The 22,894-nt window shown below is 38.5% G+C and overlaps 1 protein-coding gene across 1 annotated transcript in view; it reads left to right on the top strand.

The window, feature by feature from the left end:
- The window catches only part of LOC134754578 (anion exchange protein 3), a 146,933-nt gene that overhangs the window by 107,052 nt on the left and 16,987 nt on the right, over window positions 1–22,894 (top strand). The window contains exons 4-9 of the mRNA XM_063690895.1: window positions 2,726–2,865; window positions 10,590–10,791; window positions 12,203–12,298; window positions 12,676–12,908; window positions 13,944–14,094; window positions 19,931–20,059. Of these exons, the coding sequence (XP_063546965.1) occupies window positions 2,726–2,865; window positions 10,590–10,791; window positions 12,203–12,298; window positions 12,676–12,908; window positions 13,944–14,094; window positions 19,931–20,059 (951 nt within the window). The remainder of the gene's footprint in view (window positions 1–2,725; window positions 2,866–10,589; window positions 10,792–12,202; window positions 12,299–12,675; window positions 12,909–13,943; window positions 14,095–19,930; window positions 20,060–22,894) is intronic.

The following is a 22,894-nucleotide window of genomic DNA, read 5'->3' as shown; positions in this document are numbered from 1 at the left end:
CATCTAGCCTAATGAGGGTTATCGTTCTTTTGTTCACCAGTTGGCGCCTCTGTTGATGGTGGTCCAAAAGACTAAAGAACAGCTGTCAGTCGTTGAAGTGACAAGTGACATGTGACATTTCGAACTTTGCGAAGACCACCATCTACACTAGCGCCCCTAGCGGCGAATTCATACGCGTTAGCCCTCATTCGACTTCAGAGACCGAAAGGGCTTTAAGTAACTTTTGTATTCAACACACATATGAACGTGCATGTAATATAGAACACGACACTTCCGACTATCATTCAAATACAATATCAATACAAATAACCGCTGTCTCGTTTATTGAGACAGTAATTAATTACACATATTTCTAAAAATGTAAAAACCAAGGACATTTCCGAAGGTTGCATCCATCTGTTTGACTCGTACAGGCTAGCGATGTCGCGGGACGACGTATTAATCGATATTCAATGTTAAGGTTAAATAATACTGGCGTACTTTATAATAAATAAATATTATAGGACATTCATACACAGATTGACTAAGTCCCACGGTAAGCCCAAGGCAGTTTTTTTTAATACTACGTCGGTGGCAAACAAGCATACGGCCTGCCTGATGTTAAGCAGTTTCCGTAGCCTATGTACGCCTGCAACTCCAGAGGAGTTACATGCGCGTTGCCGACCCTAACACTCCTCTCCCTCGAGCTCTGGCAACCTTACTCACCGGCAGGAACACAACACTATGATGTGCACACAGCTTGTGTTATGGGCACTCAGACAACGATATATGTAATATACAGGGTGGCTAAAAATAAGTGCATTCGCAAATAAATAATTACCCTCCCATAAAAAATGAACCAGCCAAAATGTATGAAACAGCCAAATTTTTTTTCGCGATTTCGGGTTTGGTTCCATAGTAAAAGTTGCTCAGTATAATCCCAGAACCTCCCTGGCAAAGGGAATGCACTTATTTTTTTGCCACCTTGTATAAATACTTAAATACATCGAAAACACCAATGACTCGGGAACAAATATCTGTGCTCATCACACAAATAAATGCCCTTACCGGGATTCGAACCCAGGACCATCGGCTTCACAGGCAGCGTCACTACCCACTAGGCCAGACCGGTCGTAATAAACCCCGGACGGTCGGATAATGTATTGAATAATTGAGATTACCTAGACAGTTATAGGTATGGGCACTATTAGAGTTTAAGTCACGCACACGGCAACAAAATCATGCAATGACATGGAGTTTTTGAAATAAGAATTATTTTTTCCCCTCACTAGCTCGGAGAGCCGTCTATTATCCTTTAAAACAAGCGGGGAAAAACGCATTTTATCCACTAGTGGGGAAAGTAATTTGACCTTGGATGGAGCGTGTTTAAGTAGCTTGACAGATAACAAAACGTAAAACGCTCATGATAATGGTTCGTTCGATTCGATATAAATTATCATTAAATAAATGGTTTGAGAATCTAATAAAAAATACCAAATTTAGCTTAATTTAATAATTTTAAGTCATAAACCTTAAAATTCCATAAGAAACGTTAGATTTTTTGTAATGATGTTAAATATAATTCTGAACGCACAAGTTGAGTCGATGCAATTTCAAAACGCATCGTTGACATTTCATACGTCAGAACAGAAATGTCAACATTGTCAACAAAATGTTTACTGTTCTTCTCACCGACTCACGTAAAAATCAGAATTTCTAGTGTTTTCTGTTATAATATCGTAAAAAAATTAGTGATTCCAGTGATGAAGATGATCTAACGCCTGTGGATGTTGCACTTTCCTCGCTATAGTGAGGGGAAAAGTTTTGTGTTACACACGGGTGCAAATGTATTTTACTTCTCGTGTGTTCAAACACTCGCTGCGCTCAGGATTCTATTTTAGAACCACTCGCTTCGCTCGTGGTTCAACTATAGAATCCTTTCGCTTGCTCATGTTTCAATTCCACACTCGCGGGTAAAATACAACTTTGCACCCTTGTATAACAAATAACTATTTCGTATCGATAGCAAGTTGAACCGCCAACTTCAACAAAAAGTTTCTTCATTTATTTATTTCTTCATTTATTTTTAGCTTCATATCATTTCATTCACTTACTCAATACTGTTTTTGCGATTAGTTCTCTGTGTAGCTGTGTGTGTAATCATTCACCTCAACTATCCTGGCGCTAAATTATCCTGTAAAATATGGAGTATAAATTTGTTATGGGAGCGCGACCGCTTACTTAACTACTCCTTCCCATGTAAATTTCAAAATATCTACTGACATTGAGTTTTAGCGGTTGAACCTACGAAAGTGCCGATTTTTGCGGGGAGAGCGTCAAATGTATACGTAACGTAAAAATAGCCATGTCAGATAAACGTCAGTCCATACATTGTGTATGACCATTGGCCGACTGTTTTCGACAGAGGAGAATGCCTGTTAATGGCTACTCCGTTTGATTATATCCTCTTAGGGTTGAACATGAGTACTTATTTATAAATTAAAAGTATCTAATTAAATTAAGTTATAGGGGGTGAATATGGGTCGTAGTGGGATCACACATTCGCAATTTAGGATTTTTTTTGTGAAAAGTAGCGGTCGCCGGTTCTACTTCTTTATTTTAATTTTTTCGGTTTACGGTAGCCAACGTGGCAATAATAATCCCTTTCGGCCAATTATATTAATCAAATAAAACTTTATAATGAAATATTATATAAAAGCGATATTAAAAGCGCTTGTTGTTGCAGACCATGTCGCCTTCTTCATCGAGCAGCCCGCGCGAGGATGGCGACCGTCACGTCCAGTTCGATGGCCCGGCCCCGGCCACCCCCGACCCCGGAACGACGCCGAACGACGAGAGCGACTTGCGGCGCGAGCAGCGGACCGCGTGAGTACAGTACAGTATTGGAGTGAGACAGGCCGGCCCCGGAACGACGACGAACGACGAGAGCGACTTGCGGCGCGAGCAGCGGACCGCGTGAGTACAAGTACAGTATTGGAGTGAGACAGCCCGACCCCGGAACGACGACGAACGACGAGAGCGACTTGCGGCGCGAGCAGCGGACCGCGTGAGTACAGTACAGTACTGGAGTGAGACAGCCCGGCCCCGGAACGACGACGAACGACGAGAGCGACTTGCGGCGCGAGCAGCGGACCGCGTGAGTACAGTACAGTATTGGAGTGAGACAGCCCGGCCCCGGAACGACGACGAACGACGAGAGCGACTTGCGGCGCGAGCAGCGGACCGCGTGAGTACAGTACAGTATTGGAGTGAGACAGCCCGGCCCCGGAACGACGACGAACGACGAGAGCGACTTGCGGCGCGAGCAGCGGACCGCGTGAGTACAGTACAGTATTGGAGTGAGACAGCCCGGCCCCGGAACGACGACGAACGACGAGAGCGACTTGCGGCGCGAGCAGCGGACCGCGTGAGCACAGTACACTTTTTCAATCCTGGATTTATGGCATTTAAATTAACCACACATGCGTTTTTGTGGTAGTTATGGCCCTATCCACAATGGGCCATCTACCGAACACGATAATGTAACTTGGCACAAGAGTTCTATAAACAAACTATGCGACTATTATCGCCTGGCTGATACAACAAGAAATAGTTAAATCACCCAGTTTCATCTTGCACACATAATCTTAATCTGTGTATTACGTCAACGAGCAACAAGAAAACTCTGCTTTACCTACATTTGCTTACTACGGAATTACGGATAACGCCGTGACCGGAGCTACGCATCTCGTAACAGAGGAGTTTATTCTCATTCACTTTTAAGCTACGCTCGTACAGCTACATCGTAGCCAATAGTATAATTTAAAACAAAATGAAAAGTTGAATACGACTTAATTTTATACCATCAATGTCACAATTGGTCAGAAAGCAGTCGAGTTCCGCAAAGCGTAATTATTCACGAAGCTAGCCAAGATTTTTTCTGCAAAAAAATGCGTAAGACTCATTTCAGGGTTACACATGACAAACGTAATCTATTTCAAGACACCTGACTTTGGAATCGGAAAAGTTGATTTGGACACGTGAAAGTCTACATTTCCATACAACCATTCATTAATTTCCATTCAGTCGTATAGATGTGACTTAGGACCAAAAAATTGTACCAAAACTACGAAATACTTTGTATGGCCAAAGGAGTGGATGCAGAATCGGGAACAGCCGTAATGTGACTGGCCGCGAACAATCTAAGAAAACAAAATATTCAAGTTGTCGTGGGAGCAAATTCGGTGTCAATCTAATAATTTAATTAATTGTGTTACTACTTTCAACCGAAATCATTACTTTTAATGTTTTCCTTAAATTCATATTTTGAAAATGAATTTGTCTCTTTACTTTTGGGACACCCCATTATTACATTGTCATGTCTACCTATAAGTTACTCACAAGTCTAGATTGCCTGTCAAAAATTTAAAATATGACCAAAGTCTGAATCAAAGAGTAAAAAACACTGATTCAAAGAATGAAGTAAGTAAAATGTCGGAATGATGTTGTGTCTGAAAGTATTAAGCCCATAATTAATATGTGATTGCGTAAATTATTTGCTTTTCACGCAATATATTTAAATATATATAGTCACCCACAACAGTGTATCATAAAGCTTCGTATTTCCAGTCCGCTAACCTTACGTTTTGTATTTGTACATTCAGGCCGGGCTTTAGCTCAAAAGTGGTCACATTTTTGACGTGATAACGTCTTATAAATCGATGAACACCGGTAGCATGCACGAAAAAGTGTCACGTTGTGGACAGATCTCCATGGTAACGTTACGGCCTTTTCATCAATGTTTTCTTATGACGTTATCACACAAAATTATCGTCCGTAAATCGACTTTACAGACAACCATTTTTTTGTAGACTGCCTCTTTCGCACCCATTAAATGTTCATATTCGCGATGGCTTCCCTTTTGCACACTTGAATTATCTTTATCGTGAGCATCATTTTAAATCTGTAATGTTACTATGAGTAACGTATTGACACTTGATAATAATTGACAAGTGAGTGTGATCTGGTCGCACGCCAACCGTCCCGTCCCATCGTGTTTTGTATGGTGCCAATTCTCGGTTTAGCACAGCCAGTCTCCCGCGACATTCACGACAGTGCACGTTTCTTTGCTCTGTGCTAACGGGTACACTGGCAGGCATTTTACTAAAAGTTGTACACTACACTTGGGAATGTTTATGTTATTGTATTTTTATGTATACTCAGAATCACGAGCTCTTTCGATCTTTGTAGGAGAAAAAAAGTGGCCCCTAAATTTCCATACGATTTTCGACACGTTACTGTCATACAAAATGGACACTTTTTTTTCTCCTATTTTTCAGAATCGAAGCTCGTGATTCTAAATAGAATTAACATTAAAAAATCCAAATAAAAAAGTGGAGTATACAACTTCAAATGAAATAGCCGAATTAAACATTAACCATTACAACAAGATTACGAATTGTCAGTCAACTGCGTGAATATTTGGGCGTTTCAATCAATTTTTTTGTGAACATATTTTGGACTAATCAGCTGTAAATTTTAATGTAATTTTCATTTCTTTCTCCTTACAAAATCTTAAGCCACTATAAAAAATGTGTCCGCGTAAGATTGGCATTAGCGCTCAACGAATTAACCTATTAAAGTCAAGTTTGATACGTTTACAGTATTTATTCCTCGTGACGGTGTACGAAACGTAGATCAAACTTGTTGGCTTACAGTGTAAATTTGGTCATAGGGATGTAATCTTTTGAATATCTGTAATGTTTGCGACAGGAAATACGTGAATAATAGTAATAAATCCCCCCAAAAAAGTTTACTACCCGTTGTTGAAGCTACTAGTACACTATGCCTGTCACGTATTCGCGGGCTTCGGATGCTCCGAGTGAACGGTAAGTAAGCTATTGCATTTCGTTCACACTTTTTATTGGCTCGATGATTTTTTTCATGTTGCGATATTACCGCGGCTATTATGGGTCTCCGGTAAGCTCGGTTCTCCATACAAACGTAGTTCCGCACTCATTTTAAAACGACTAGATAGATTGCTCTGAAACTTTGTACTTTCAATAGGATAAGGTATATCTAGGTCTGTAATTAGTTTATGTAGCTTCAGATACCATAGTTAAAAAAATACAGCGAATTTAAGGTCTGTTATTTATTCCGTAGACTAAAATGACGTTTCATGTGTAAGACATGACATTTCTTAGTACCACATGAAATGTCATTTTAGTCTACGGAATAAAAAAACAGAAATTAAGTGTTTCATACAAAACTTGTTTTTAATCTATTTCGTTTGTTTTATAAATAGACCTAAGTAGATATACCTCATGCTCATGTCGTTGTATGTGCAAAATTTTATTACAATGCAACTCATAGTTTTAAAATGAGAGCGGAACTACATTTGCATGGGAAGGTGCAATTCGGCCGAGCTTGCCAGGGACTTATGCTCTGCTCATGGCAGGGCCGAATTTCTGCCTAGGCTAACAAGGCCCGGGCCTAGGGACCGAGACAACCTAGCATTGGTTTAGAGATGGAAAAGGGGTCTTTCTAAATTCTAAGTGCCATACCAAGTGCCTAATCTGGGCCTGGTCCACGGTTATCTGAAACTAAGAGCAGGGCACGGTGACTATTTTGCGTTTTGGTGCTATATCATATTCCCATTTCTGCCTTTTGATCTGACAAATAGTTTCTAAAAACCCCCGATGCAAAATAAAGGGTTATCTCTATAATTGAAGTAGTAACTGTGTGTGTAATTGAGGTAGTGACGTGTGTCCATTCGTGGATTTGAATGCGTCTTTTATCAAAAGGCTTGTCTTTCAAGATCGTTCTGAGATGTTTGGTGAAGTTGTATCAGAAAAGAAAGAAAGAAAATACATTTATTTGACGCCACAACATAGAACATAAAAAAGAAAAGCATGCAGACAAAAAAAGATTTCACATCCCCACTCAGCATAGTGCCGCGGCAAACCGTGGCGCTGGTTTTCTGTGGTATCAGTGGAATTTGAAAATTTTATTTTCATTTTTTATAATATGTCCCTCATATCTTGGGGCTTCATTATTACACGTAGTGGTTATGCTGCATTGTCAGACTGAAACCAGCTACTTATTAGATTTAATTGTTTTAAATCTAATAAGCTTGAATTTATGCCAATTTAATTTAATGTGAAACCGCCTACGCGTTTATTGCAAGAAAAACCTTTGTATAGGATATAAATACATATACCAAGTCAGACGACGCAACAGAGCCACACTGTTATGTCGCTGCCGTCGCCCAAATCTTAAATACTTAAATGGTATTGTATAATTGTATCTTTGTATTTTTATTTGTTTCTTAGTTCGCAGTGCCTTAGTAGTAATACTGTAATGCTGTGTAACTAATTTGAATAATAAAATAAATAATAAATACCTACAGTTGTGTGCAATAAAATAGCAGTCAATAGGAAAATGAAAATTAGGGGAAAACTATAACTTTAGATCAATTATATTGGATCTTTTCTTATAATTTTTATGGAGTAGGTACTTGAAATTGCTTCAAAATTAATTGCAACCTTTACTTAAATAATATTGGAAGTATAAAAAAATATATATCATAAAAATCGGCTTTTTTACTACCTCGCGGAAATTCTTATAAAAACGTAATAACCTACGAAAAAAATACAATTTTGTACTATAATTGTAAATTAGTATCTTGTCTATTATTTTCAATCAAAGCTTTACATCTAAACCCAAGTCATCCAGAATTTTTTTTTCTATAAGACGATCTTCGTCTAGTGTATAGTATAGTCCATCATTTTTGCGGTTCAAAATATCAACTTAATGCTGACATGTTTAAGTAAATCTGAAATCCCACGTAGAGTTACTTTTCAGGAATGCTCTAACGTTAATATTTTTTTAATTAGAACAAAAGTTAATAAAATAAATTTTCAGACAAAAATAATTCCAATTATCGACAACAAAAAGAAGCATGCTGTATTAATCATTGGCAGTGTTTTTGACAACTTGTTCGAAAATGTGCGGCAATGATGACATTTGTCATAAATCAGAATCTTATTAATGTCATAAATAAAAAAGATAATAAGGTCGAAGAAGGTTAATACTTCAGGAGCTATAAATACTTACAGACTGCTCCAAAGTAAAAAATCGTAATTTGTTAATTTCTTCGTAACCGCTACACCGGTTGTTATGATACTTGGTATACTGATTCTAAATACCCTAATGCATATTGCATATGTACATTTCGGCTTTGTCCAATGGCTAAGGACACCCTGTATACATGAACTGACCAGAGTAGGTACTGTAAGGGATTGATAGCTTGGAGAGCAAAACTAAACAAGCTGGCTTATTAATAAGATTTTATGACAATAGAGGTGTGCAATAATAGCTATTTATGCAACAAGTGCGGAAATCATCTTTACGCACGTGTATCATACAATGTTTTACTATGCATTGCGCTAGTAAATAAAAAACATATCATGGCAAATAAGTTTAATTATTAAAAGGAGTGTTTTAAATCGACACGAGTTGCGAATTACCTATTCGCACGTGTATCGTACAACGTTTTAAAGTACATATGGCCCTTTAAACTTTCGACACGCATGCATGTGCACGAAAAGTGCTATTTGACGCACTAGTGCGAGAAAGTAGCACCATATGTACTGTAAAGAGTATTTATTGTATTGTATTTTTATTTTTATTTTTTTATTTATTTATTTGGGAAATATACAGCACATAATAATACAATAAGGTCAAAGATATAGTAAGAACATAGGCCAAAAGAGTTTCCATTTATAGTTAATACAAAATTCCTTTGCTCTGAAAAAAAAGTACAATTATTAGGTATTTTGAATTTAAAGTTGAATTTAACAATAACATTGAGTAATAATAACAAGCATAATTTAGAATTTGGAAAATAACAAGCACAATTTTCAATTTAGAATTTGAAATCAAATAGGTACAATTACAATAACAATCATAACAATACAACACAAGATTACAATATAATATTGTATTGTATCGTAGACAATATAAAAACAAATGGCGGACTCAATGCTTAAGCTATAATAAAAGGCAATAAACAATAAATATCGTAAAGTTTCGGCCCATTAGATTACGATTAGCGTGACCGACCGCCAACTCTCGGCTGCTAGGGTTGAACCTCAGAATAATAACGGTTGAACAAAACACTGGGCCAATTCGAACAATGAGATACGATACGACATCTACTAGTTCTACAAACGATATGAATTAGATGTCAATGTCAAAAATGACGTTTGACATTGACATCTAATTCAATGTCAGAAATGACGTTTCTTCAAACAAACACGTCATTTTTGACACTAGAACTAGTAGATCTCATTGTTCGAACAGGGAATATTACGCGAAACTCTGCGTAAGTGGCGCCACTACCAAAATCTGAGGGTCTATCGCGAAACGAAAATCGAAATTTCGACATCTAACATCTCTGTCACTCTTGCGTATTCCAGCGATAAATAGGCAGATAGCGAAATTTCAGATTCGCGTTTCCCGGTAGATAAACAAACCGCCTTGATGCTTCAATGTCATATTTTATCATCTCTGAAAGCTTGTCAAAAACCTGTAAAAGGTACAGTATGTATAAGTTACTCTATGGTTTACTAAAACGGCTAGTGCTGCACTCTGGTGGCAGAACATTGCAGTAATATCCCGTATTGGTCTGAATGTCTGTGTGCAGCATAGACATAGTATATACAAGTAGTGATAGACGCGCCACCGAGCGACCGGGGGTAAGAGAAAGAATATTCATATATTATAAAATTTGGGCAGCATAGGATTTTTTCTCTTTCACTCTTATAAATTTCGGTATTTCGCTATCGCCTCCTACCTATGATGCCACCCGGTCGGTGATAAGGACAAAGCATGGTACTATTTCCTCTTTCCTCTTATAGGAATCGCAATAACTTATTGCCAATAAGACTATCTTTCTCTATCAAACAGTGTCAGGCCCTTGGTGTGCAGCAACCCTAACCGCCTCGCGGTCAGTGTCAAGGCAACTGGCGCAGAACAAAACACCACGCCATGCCAACTTGTTATAAATAAAGCGGTATCGGCATTAGAAAATAAAAAAACACCGGCCAAGTGCGAGTCGGACTCGCACACGAAGGGTTCCGTACCATTACGCAAAAAAACGGCAAAAAATCACGTTTGTTGTATGGGCCCCTCTTTAATATTTATTTTATTCTGTTTTTAGTATTTGTGTAAAATTAAGACACCCATTTAACAAGTTATTAAAATTAAAACTTTAGTATGGCTAAACTAACGTTTTAGAAAGCACAATTAATGTGAAGTAAATTCGAAATATACCTAGTTACACCGCTAATAGCGACTTATTTTTCTATAAATGTATTTTAACATTAATGTTTGTATGACTCACGATAAATATATGTATTTGACTATCAGAAACCCGATATTGAGGTGTTTTCTCATTGGATGCAGCCTCTCCGGTGTGCAAGGGGGACATTTATAGGTACATAACGCTGTCTCGCTCAGACATCGGGGCAGCGTACATATTCACATCAGTATGCTAACCGTGTAACGTAATTATAAAGTGTAAATTAAGACGTCAATTTTTCCCACAGCCGCCTACACCACCGCCACCAAGGCCGCAAGTATTCTCTCCAAGAAGGCGCGCGGGGCGGAACAGTCCGAACGGACCACCCTACGCCGACGGAGCGTGTCTCAACGGCCGAGGAGCTGCGAGAGGCGGATGCTGATGACCTCGCCAGCCACCGGACCGACGACCCAAAGGGCCTCCGTCGTCACCTGATACATCAGACTAAGGTACGGGAGAGAGGGTCTACGGAGCGTGTCTCAACGGCCGAGGAGCTGCGAGAGGCGGATGCTGATGACCTCGCCAGCCACCGGACGGACGACCCAAAGGACCTCCGTCGTCACCTGATACATCAAACTAAGGTAAGGGAGAGAGGGTCTACGGAGCGTGTCTCAACGGCCGAGGAGCTGCGAGAGGCGGATGCTGATAAACCTCGCCAGCCACCGGACGGACGACCCAAAGGGCCTCCGTCGTCACCTGATACATCAGACTAAGGTACGGGAGAGAGGGTCTACGGAGCGGGTTACAACGGCTGAGGAGCTGGGTTAGGATAGCTCTACGTCACCGGACAGAAAGATGACCTGAGGGGCCTGCGTCGTCACCTGATACACCAGACTAAGGTACAGGACAGAGGGTCTATGGAGCTGGTTTCGACGGCCGAGGAGCTAGGTTAGGATAGCTCTCCGTCACCGGACAGACGACCCGAAGGACACCAGACTAAGATACGGGACAGATATGTACAAAACCGGATATCAACAGCCGAGGAGCTAGGTTAAATAGCTCGCCGGTTACCGGACGGATGACCATAAGGGCCTGGTTGGCACCTGCTACACCGGACTAAGGTACAGTGAGGTACTAAAGCGGGTATCAACAGCTGAGGACACTAAAGTATTTCAAACTACTTATAAAAGGAGAATAATTGGTGATTACTAGTAACAGGCAGGTGTACTCTTCAAGAAGGTGCGAGAAATGGTAAAGAGATATTTTACCACCAGAGTTTCGATCCTAGCCAGAAGAACGCTCCAGACTTTTACTTTTCGTACGAGTAAATCTTGCTATCTGTCCTTGTGTTTTTCATTTTGTGTCTAGACAACATTTCGTGGAGGATCATGTTGTAAATTAGGTATTGCGAAGTTGCAGGAATTGACCGACTGATTAAAGGTTGCGATTATCTTCCAATTAGGGCAAACGCAAAACAGAATGGACTACATCAACTACTATATTCTACATATAAATACTATACTTTTGAGAGTCACGGTGAACGAAACCACCCTTCGCATGCACATACGACTACCGTCTTACATATACGACAGCGTTCTAATGGTAAAACTATGTTATAACAATCGAAAGAAGGTTATCGTATAACCTGTCTTGATTTTTACGTAAGATCAATGAGAAGACCGTCTACTGTCTCTTTCATCGTTTTTAACTCTTACATTTGTACACGTACTCCACTTACAGAAGATCGGTACAGCAGCAGGGGTGAAGCTTTTCTTTCTGACTGTGTCTGAGCGACGTGCGTTTGCAAATACGCGAGTTCTTGCCATGCAACGATCTTCCCTGCGATAAATTTCACATGCCGGTCTTCTTCACATTGACCAAAGTAAATACTTGATGAGCTAACCTCATTTTTTGTTCCAGGATACGTCCACGGTCCACGTGGGACGGCGGGAGGGAGGCGATCGTCTCAATTCCCTTATTAATGAGAAGAAACTGTATGACCGTAATCCGCATTCCGTGAGTACCATATTTGTACATAACGCTAGAATAAATACGATTACCACTCAGCATAATGCCGCGGCAATCCGTGGCGCTGGTTTTCAGTGAGGACCCGACTTAAAACTATAAGTTAGTGGCGTAACAGTACGCAAACGATACACAGAAAAACAGAAATCAAAATGCATGTCATAATTTTATAAACTTACACGCAAATTAGCGAGTACCGTCCTGTAGGCTAACTTCACGGTCACGTGATCATGCTTAAAACTAGTGCAGAAGCAACTATGTGTGGTGACCGCGAGTTATCTTATTATGTTAATTACTCCATCTTGTAATTAAGCTGTTTATATGTTATAACTGATTTTACATCCCATAAATAAAACTACCTTCCATAGGTATTCGTACAACTAGACGAACTCCTAGCCACCGGCGACGGCGAGGCCGAATGGAAGGAAACAGCCAGATGGATCAAATACGAGGAAGACGTGGAAGAAAGCGCGGGCCGCTGGGGACAGCCTCACGTGGCTTCGCTATCCTTCCACTCACTCCTCAATCTTCGGAGGTGCCTGGAGACGGGAGTGGTACTGCTGGACTTGGAGGAGCGTGATCTGCCCGGTGTTGCTTACAGGCATGTGATTTTTTTTATGCAACGACTGGTCCAGGAGACTTGACGTTTATCACGCGAGAAAAACATTGTTATAGATTAGGTATGCTTTGTTTTAATCGCGTGATCAGCGTGAATGTTGTCAACCTGCAATATACTTACCCGATAGTAATAGTTTTATTGTGATTATCCTTTTTTTGCTGGTGCAGTTCCATTTGAAGAACTTAAGTTGTGGTGTGGCAATAAATGCGCTAATGATAACAGGAAAGGGAACGAAGTAGAATTCGTGCATGAGAGCCATTTAGATTCTAGACTGTTAGAAAAATGTATAATACTTAATGCACGCAACTCAAGTACAGACAAAGCATTTATTTTCAGTACAGTACCATTTCGTACCTTGTCACAGTGACTATCAATATGAATGTCGCTAGGGGCCTAAGGCCTAAACAAGTGCCTGACACTCTTTGATAGAGAAAGATGGTCTTATTGCGATGCCTATAAGAAGAAAGAGAAAATAGTGCCATGCTTTGTCTTTATCACCGACCGGCCATTTTTTCATGGTCGGGTTATGTCATCATGTGGGCATCATAGCAAGGAGGCAATGGCGAAATACCGAAATTTATAAGTGAAAGAGAAAAGACATTGGATATACAAACCGGATAAATTGCAAAGTATACATTTTATATGAATATTCTTTCTCTTACCCCTGGTCGCTCGGTTTCATGTCTATAACTACTTGTATATACTATGTCTGTATTGTCTAGGGGTCTAAGCGTGACCACGAACGCTCTGTTAAGAGCGATACTACGAAGAACGGACGAAGAAGTACGAAGTGGTACCTACTGAAATTAAATTCCTTAACTGTTAATTAGCAAAGAGCACTTCACTCCAACCCCCTACTTTAGTCCTTAGCTTATAATGAGAAAGAGGTACCTATAGTGAGAACGGAATTAGTTTCTCGTGATTTCAATCAACCTGCTACGTCAACCTCACTAGCCTCTTCCCCACTTTTGGGGGTAAGTCTACCTTGGAACATTGTTGAATGAGCGTTGTGTACAGGGTGGTGGAGCGTATGGTGGACGACGGACTTATAGAGGAGGATGACAAGCCTGTGGTCATGAGGAGTCTGTTGCTCCGCCATCGTCATGTCCATGATGACCGCTTCCGTTTCTCCATCGGACGGAAGCATGCTTCTTACACCAGCTTGCAGGTATGATTACATTATTCTTGACTTTGACTTTGACTTTGACTGAAATATTTGATTGAGTAGACCGATATAGGGCAAGAGCTCTCGTATTTATTTTATGATATAGAAGGCAAACGAGCAGACGGATCACCTGATGGTAAGCGATTGCCGCCGCCGATGGACACTCGCAACACCCAGGGCCCGTGTCTCAAAAACTTGTAACTTGTAATACAAGCGGATGTCACTTTTTGACAGCTTTTGTTAGAAAGGGACTTCCACTTGTATTACAAGTTACAAGCTTTTGAGAAACGGGCCCCAAGGGGGGTTGTATTAGTATTAGTACACATTTTTCAGCGTGTGAACGTAGACGATAACGTAATGATCGGAAGAAGCTTCGTATTCGCATCGTTACCCAAGCTAACCAGCATAAGGTTGTGCTCCGATTTCGATCAGATATCAAGGGTCACGGGGCCAGACTTCACTGGTTTAAGGGAACGAACGCCCTGCCAACTGCTAAAGTCACGCTTATCGGGCGACTTGGCACGCGACCGCGGAAGTCAAGGTTGAGTTGCATAATCGTAGAAATATATTGTCACTACTGACATATATCTGAGTAGAACTCGCATGTTAAAAATGTGTAAGTTTCAAATAGTTACAAAAAGTTGGGAAATTTCTCAGAAGCTTTTGCGACAACAGGAATCAAGTTTTTATTTTGGAGGGTCCAGTAATCCTCATTACAATCATTTTTGAGAAATTGTACGTAAGTGTTTCCATGTGAAATGTTTCGCGAATCAGTTGGAACTTAAAACTGAGCGTAACCCGACAAAATATATAGAAGTGTTTAATAAAAGATTGTAATTTATAAGTATTAGTAGGTAATCGATTTTAATATAACTGATATTCAGATATAATCACACAAAAAAATCCACTAGGTATAATATAATCAAGTTCTATTATAAAACCCCGTTTTCAATCAAAAAGGACCACATTGTCGCTGAACATAAGGACGAAAATTGCTTGTATCTTTATACGAAAAACCTGTCAGAGGGTCCTTATGGAAAACGACACAAATGTTAAAATGACGGATAGGGACAAACGATTATCAAAGGGCTTGTTAGACTTAAAAGGTGTTTATGAATAACGCCGTGCACAACACAGCAGTTAGTGTAAAATAATTATTGTACTTGTAAATTCCACAACTATTAAGTAGGCATATTTTTTTTGTATACTACTGTTTGGAAGCACCTTTAAACAATCATTCACCCAACGTTTGATTGGAAAACGTAACGACCACAATTCTCTGAAATGTGCATTGTAAAGTTATAGCGTATTTTCGATACGTGTATTAGGCGCGTTCGGTTGATCTACTCACTGCTATATGTCTGTAATTATAACAAAATTAGACTTAGGGAGTTTTCTGGCACGAGTAAGAGCATGAAAAAAATTATAATTATATAAGTATATTTTCTGCACATAATCGATAAACAGTTTTTATTTTCGTTTTACGAAAGGTTAAACAAATATTATGGAGCTTGTTTTTAGGGCGGACGGTACGAGTGCAAGAACGGTATGAGAAAATAGCATTTTACTTGAGGAAATAAAAGAAATGGATTAAAAACAACTATCAAAGACAAATTAGCTAACTCGGATATCAATCAAATGACTATAATTTACCTACTTAGCTGTCACAATAGACAAAGAGTTTACATCCAGAAAAATCTTATACAGTGTATTTTTTAGACATCCGCAAAATTAAACGAGATGTATATAGGATATGACACGATTATGAGTTAAATTTTTAATTTAGCCTTTATTAAAAGCGTAATTTGTTAATTTTTGATATTTTTCGAGCATGATTGCATTGCGTAGGCATCACTTGTGACAATTGCGATGCCGTGTCAGGAAGTGCACCGTTTTGAATATAAACAAAGTAGTTTTGATGATACGAGTACATTGTGTATGCACTGAATTATTTTGCAAGGAAAAATAAAGTGATGTATATAGTGCTATGACACGATTACGAGTTTAATTTTTAATTTAGCCTTAATTAAAAGCGAACTAAGTTATTTTTGATAATTTTTCGAGCATGATTGCATTGCGTAGGCATCACTTGTGACAATTGCGATGCCGTGTCAGGAAGTGCACCGTTTTGAATATAAACAAAGTAGTTTTGATGATACGAGTACATTGTGTATGTACTGAATTATTTTGCAAGGAAAAATAAAGTGATGTATATAGTGCTATGACACGATTACGAGTTTAATTTTTAATTTAGCCTTAATTAAAAGCGAACTAAGTTATTTTTGATAATTTTTCGAGCATGATTGTATTGCGTAGGCATCACTTGTGACAATTGCGATGTCGCGTCAGAAAGTGCACCGTTTTGAATAGAAACAAAGTAGTTTTGTTAATACGAGTACATTGTACACTGTGTCAGTACTGAATTATTTTGTAAGGAAAAATAAAAGTCGTATTTTTTTAATAAAACGTATTAATATTAGTAAGTTAATTAATAACGGCCTATACTATTACCCCGTTTTTTTAAGATTTGAATTTTTGTACTCTCAAAAGCAGTGGGTAAATAAGTAACTTTTTCTTCCAAAATGGTAGGGTACTTATCGTAAGGTGACAACCAAAACTTTCTAATTATCACCGCAAGTTCATAAATCATAGCCATAATGAACCGTATCAATAGGTACCTAAGTAAGGTTGATTTTTGTTTAGGTAATTATTTTTTAGTAATAAGTGAGTTTTAATTGTCATCTGACATTATGAGACCTATTTAATATTGCGATACAATAATATGTGTCGTTTTTAAGCAAAAGGTACCACATCGTCGCTTTCCATAAAGACGCTCGGACGGGTTATTCGTATAAAGGTACTAGCAAATTTCGTTCTTATGGTAGGCGACAATGTGATACCTTTTGCTTGAAAACGTCACATATGTAGACGCTTTAATTTTTCACTCAGGTTAAAATTTTTAAGGTTAAAAGTTATCACTACTTTTGAGGTTATAAAATTTCTAATCTGAAAATAGATTATACCTACAAGTGGAATGTGGTCGTATCGAAAATATGCACTGTTTTTGTGGGTTGGATATTCTCACCCATCAAATAGACAGGTCCAATTTTGGAATTCGATGCGCGAGAATACTGGAACCAATTATAACGAGTTCATTTCCACGGATTCCCGTTCCGATACGAGAGTCTAATTAAGGCGCCGTCATTTCAGGGCCTAGCCAACATGCCATTTGTTTCAGCTCCGTAGCGAACGAAACGCAACTGTCGATGTCGTACTAATATAGAAGAGTGATAAAGAGAGATGGCAATACGCTACGGAGCGTTAACGATTGGCATGTTGGCTAGGCAACCAGGTTTTTGGGGTTCCGTACCCAAAGGGTAAAAACGGGACTCTATTACTAAGACTCCGCTGTCCGTCTGTCTGTCAGTCCGTCCGTCCGTCTGTATTCTATTAATTATGAATTGATGACATTACAATGTTGTGTATATTTTCTGTCGAAATACTCTGTAATTGTGTCATCTCTATGTTTATTGTACACAATTGTATTTGACGTGTACCTGTACCAATAAAGATTATCTTATCTTATCTTATCTTATCTTATCTTGTCACCAGGCTGTATCTCATGAACTGTGATACATAAAGTTGAAATTTTCACAGATGATGTATTTCTGTTGCCGCTATAACAACAAATACTAAACACAGAATAAAATTAATATTTAAGTGGGGCTCCCATACAACAAACGTGTTTTTTTGCCGTTTTTTTGTGTAATAAGTACGGAACCCTTCGTGCGCGAGTCCGACTCGCACTTGGCCGGTTTTTTTCTTTATTTAGAAACAAACAGTCTCTTATATTAAATAAGTTGTTACAATATAGGTTAATCAGACTTATATACCTACAAGAGTATGAAAACCATATATTATGACTTAAATAAGTACTAAAGTAAACTATAAATACAAACTTTTAGTTAGTTTTAGTAAAATAAGTAAGGTAATCGATGAGTTCAATCAAAAATTATAAAATTACACATTTTTACAAAAAAAAAAAACTTATTTTTAGCTTTTGTGCAAACATTTTAATGGTGCGTTTTAGCAATTTAGAATTTAGAACTATGTTCGTGATTTTTTGAGCGAAAGTTGTTTAATCAGGTTTCGAATAATGAAGTCACTAGAGAAAGGCCCCAAGATTGCTATTTTTGGCAATCGTTATCTAAATCAAAACTGGCCAAGTGCGAGTCGGACTCGCGCACGAAGGGTTCCGTACCATTACGGAAAAAAAACAGCAAAAAAATTACGTTTGTTTTAAATATTTATATTATTCTGTTTTTAGTATTTGTTGTTATAGCGGCAACAGAAATACATCATCTGTGAGAATTTCAACTGTCTAGCTATCACGATTCATGAGATACAGCCTGGTGACAGACAGACAGACAGACGGACAGCGGAGTCTTAGTAATAGGGTCCCGTTTTTACCCTTTGGGTACGGAACCCTAAAAAATGCCACGATTATTCCAAAACTCTGTTGGCTGAATCCATTGCACTAAGCCGTTAAGCTACCTTGAGCCACATTTTGTAATTAACAAGTTCAGTAAATGTGCCAATTTGCGTAGATTTCCGCTGCCAAGTGCAGGCAGGAAGTAAACACAAGCCACATCCGGTGGCGGTGTGTAACTTAACAGTTTACCGCCTAGGGCGCCTAGCTGCTGCTTTACTCACGAGTTTGCTGTCGCTTCAATAGTTCGCAGTGGTTAGTTGACAACTTAGTTGTTACAAAGGTTTTGTCGAACGAGGGTTACCGCGTTTAATTTCGCTAGGGGCACTAGTGTAGATGGAGGTCTTTCAAAATGTCAAATGCATAATAGTTTTGGGGGTTTCAAGCTTTTTTAATAGTCCTTATTCATATTTGTGGTAAAATTTTATCTTTGTCCATCTTTGACTAATCATGGTAAACAATAGATATAGGTTAATAATTGGTTTAAAAAAAGTGCCAACTAAAATATATGCAAAATTAAACAGGTAGAAAAAATGTCACATTTAGACGTTAAAATACCGCATTTTACTATACACCGCGCCTTAAGAGTCCCCGGCAACCTTCCCATACAAACGTAGTTCCGCTCTCATTTTAAAACTACGTATTGGATTGTAATGAAACTTTGCACATACAATGACATGAGGTATATCTAGGAATGTAATTAGTTTGTATAGCTCCAGTTTATAAAACAAACGGAATAGAGCAAAAACAAGTTTTGTATGAAAAACTTAAATTCGCTGTATTTTTTTAACTATGGTATCTGAAGCTACATAAACTAATTACATACATAGATATATCTTACCCTATTGTAAGTACAAAGTTTCAGAGCAATCTAGCTAGTCGTTTTAAAATGAGAGCGGAACTACGTTTGTATGGAGAACCGAGCCCTTTAGCATTTCACCTGATACTTATTGCGTATCAACAGTGCTCTCTTTAATTAGGTACACGACCTATACAGTTGAAGCAATATTCGTGTCAATCCATAATTTCAAATGAATACGATGGATCCTTTTTTTAAATCTTTTACCGCGTTGGTTACGTGATGATGCAGACGGGGCGACACAACGCTCGCATATGCACGTGCACGTGGTTAAGTAATTTAATTATTTACCACGGCAGGGGTAAGCAACAGTTTTATAACGTCCTAACTTTAATTATGCAAAATTTGTAGTTGAAACTAAACGAAGTGATTTAGGTGAATTAGGACAGCTTTAGCCCGGATCACCAGTATTTTTGTTACATCCAGTGAATTATTCAACTTACGACGGAATGTGAGCTACGTAAGGCACTGAAGTGTCTCTTGTATTGTAGTCGATCTGGATGGAGGAGGGCGGGCGCGGATCTTTCGGCGCCCGGGGGTCCCTGGGCACCGCGGCGCCCGCCCCGGCGCCCGCCGGACGACGCCACAGCTTGTTTCCACTCGGACTCGGCGCTAAAACCGTGCGAAATATACCTTCGAATGACCCTTGCTGGCTGCCGTGCGGGGCCCATTTCACATGATCGGGGCCCCGCACCAAGCGGGGGAAGTCTGTAAAGTGTGCTCATATTTTTACATGTACAACTACTCGTATAATTATGTTTACTTAGCAATACGAAGTATTAAACGAGTAATAGGTATCAGTAAATTAAAAATATAAGCACATTTTGGTGTGTCTCACTGTTCACAAATAACACACATTCTTTGGTTTTTTTTTTGTGAAATTTTCCTCCCCTAGGAAACAGGAACAGGATTCGAAAGCATTTTTATGCGTGACTAACTTGCGAATCTTTTGTACATATCATGTTAGCTAACAGGCCAATTCGAGCGTTACTTATTCGATCTGTTTCCGGTGTGATACTGTATCATGGTGGCTAAAAAAAAAGGTCATACACGGTGGCTAAAAAATAAGTGCGTTCCCGTTGCCAGGGAGGTTTTGGGATTATACTGAGCAACTTTTACTACAGGACCAACCCCAAAATCGCGAAAAAAAAATTGGCTGTTTCATACATTTTGGCTGGGTAAACGGTAAATTTTCTTTCGCGATTTAGTAGTTGGTCCCATAGTTAAAGTTCCTCAGTATAATCCCAAAACCTCCCTAGCCCTTTACCTACGGGGACTTTGAACACCCAGTCACCGCTCAATACGGGCATGTATTGGCGAGAGTCAGCGGTTTGACATAATTTCACTTACTTGTAACTTTTGAAGTACTACAGCTACGTGCTTGAAATTTCACACACACATTAAGTATAATATGTTTAGTCAATAACTAATCACTTGGTGTATTTATATTGACTAATATTTCTTATTTCACGCTTAATATTAATCACTAAGAAATTGAAGAATTTTAAGTTACTATTAGCGAATTTCTCAAAATTAAGTTTTAAAGTATTAGTTTATTATATATGTAACACAACTAACTACTTGAATGATGATAATTATTGAAATATTGCAAAAAATAAATCACTTAAAATGTGGCATACAAACAAATCTCTGCTACTGACGAAAAATAGTGATGTGCGCATATCGATACAACTGTCGATATTTCTGTAAGTACGGGATAGAAGCTCAGGAAGTTATGTTTTTAGTAAAAAAATATTATATTCCAATTTTGTAACTATTTGGACAAAGAAAAGTCAAATAAACTAAAAATAACATTCAAAACACCCACACGTCTCACTCCTACAACAAGTCGATGAAATATAAAACAACACTAGGACCGCCATATTGAGTTCAATTATTTGCGCTTCTGCAGTACGGGTGTCAACCCCAGTTGACAGCAAAAAAGCGGTAATTTTAAAAATATGTTTATGTCAATGCCATCTACCGAAACATTATGATATTTTTTTCTTTGCACCTATATTAATCCCAATGCATAATATGACCGCTATTACCAAGACACAAGGTCTCGTTTTGATTTAAAAAAAATATTAAACATGAACATAGCTTCGATCAACTATAGTTGACACCCGTACTGCAGCGGTGTTGCCTTACTGGCAACTCTGGTTGACACCCGTAGGTAAAGGGCTAGAAACGGGAATGCACCTATTTTTTAGCCACCGTGTATATATTTAACCAAAACGTAACTTTTAGCATTGACTCATAATCATATCGGAAACAGATCTAATAACTAAAACTCGAATTGATCTATAGTCGAAAAGACGATTATTGGCAATATCGTATTTATGGACAGTGCAAACTTGTATTTGAGAATGTATTTTTGACTACTTTGATTATAAATACATATGGGTTCCTTTTGCTTAAAATATTTGTCTCCTATAATAGGACTTCATTAAAATTGTATGCAATTTTAAACAAAAGTCTTTTTATATGTAAGTATCGCCTCCATTGCCTCCATTTTACTTCACTCCGCTTTTTGCGTACACACGTTTGCGGGGGAGACAGTTGAAAATAATGCAGTAACAAAAATATCACCGTGCAAATTATGACTATGAATATCATTAGTTCTATAATTAAAATTCAAATTTCATTGGTCACGGTAAGTTTACTCCGCCGCGTAATACAGCCATACGAGTAAGTATAAAAACAAAACAAAATTTAATGTATTTTCGAATATCATTTACCTGTATACAAGTGCCTGACACTCTTTGATAGATAAAGATGGTCTTATTGCGATTCATATAAGAGGAAAGAGTAAATAGTGCCATGCTTTGTCTTAATCACCGACCGGTCATTTTTTCATGGTCGGGTTATGGCATCATAGCAAGGAGGCGATGGCGAAATACCGAAATTTATAAGTGAAAGAGACAAAGGATTATGCTACCATACACGTCAAACGAACAACGTCAAATGTATACGTAACGTCAAATGTATACGTAACGTCAGTCCATACATGGTGTATGACCATTGGCCGATTATTTTCGACAGAGGGGAATGCCTGTTAATGGCTACTCCAGGTACTAATGTGCTCACGGTTCAAATACTATTTTTGTAGTTTTTGCAAGAGACCCATTACAAGTGCATTAAAGAGTACTTCTGTGATTGTGAATAACGCATAATAAACACTCAAATTGACTTGTTTGTACAATGAAAAAAGTGCATATAGCCAGTCAAGGTCAAAAGGTAATTTCTTTAATTACTTGTACTTAGATAGAATTTTATATTAATAGGCGGGTATATTATAAAGATTACTTTTATTTTTTGAATATTAAAATGGCGAGTTTTTAAGTATAAGGAACCCAGTTAGTAGGTAGAACATGAAACCATCGTTTTGAACCATTTAGCTGTTTGGTCGCTTGACTTTTTTGAGGCGGACTTAAGGTGGATGCACACTGCAG

Source organism: Cydia strobilella, chromosome Z (assembly GCF_947568885.1).
Source record: "Cydia strobilella chromosome Z, ilCydStro3.1, whole genome shotgun sequence".
Classification (NCBI taxonomy): Eukaryota; Metazoa; Arthropoda; class Insecta; order Lepidoptera; family Tortricidae; genus Cydia; species Cydia strobilella.
This window is presented reverse-complemented; position numbering and strand designations above follow the sequence as displayed.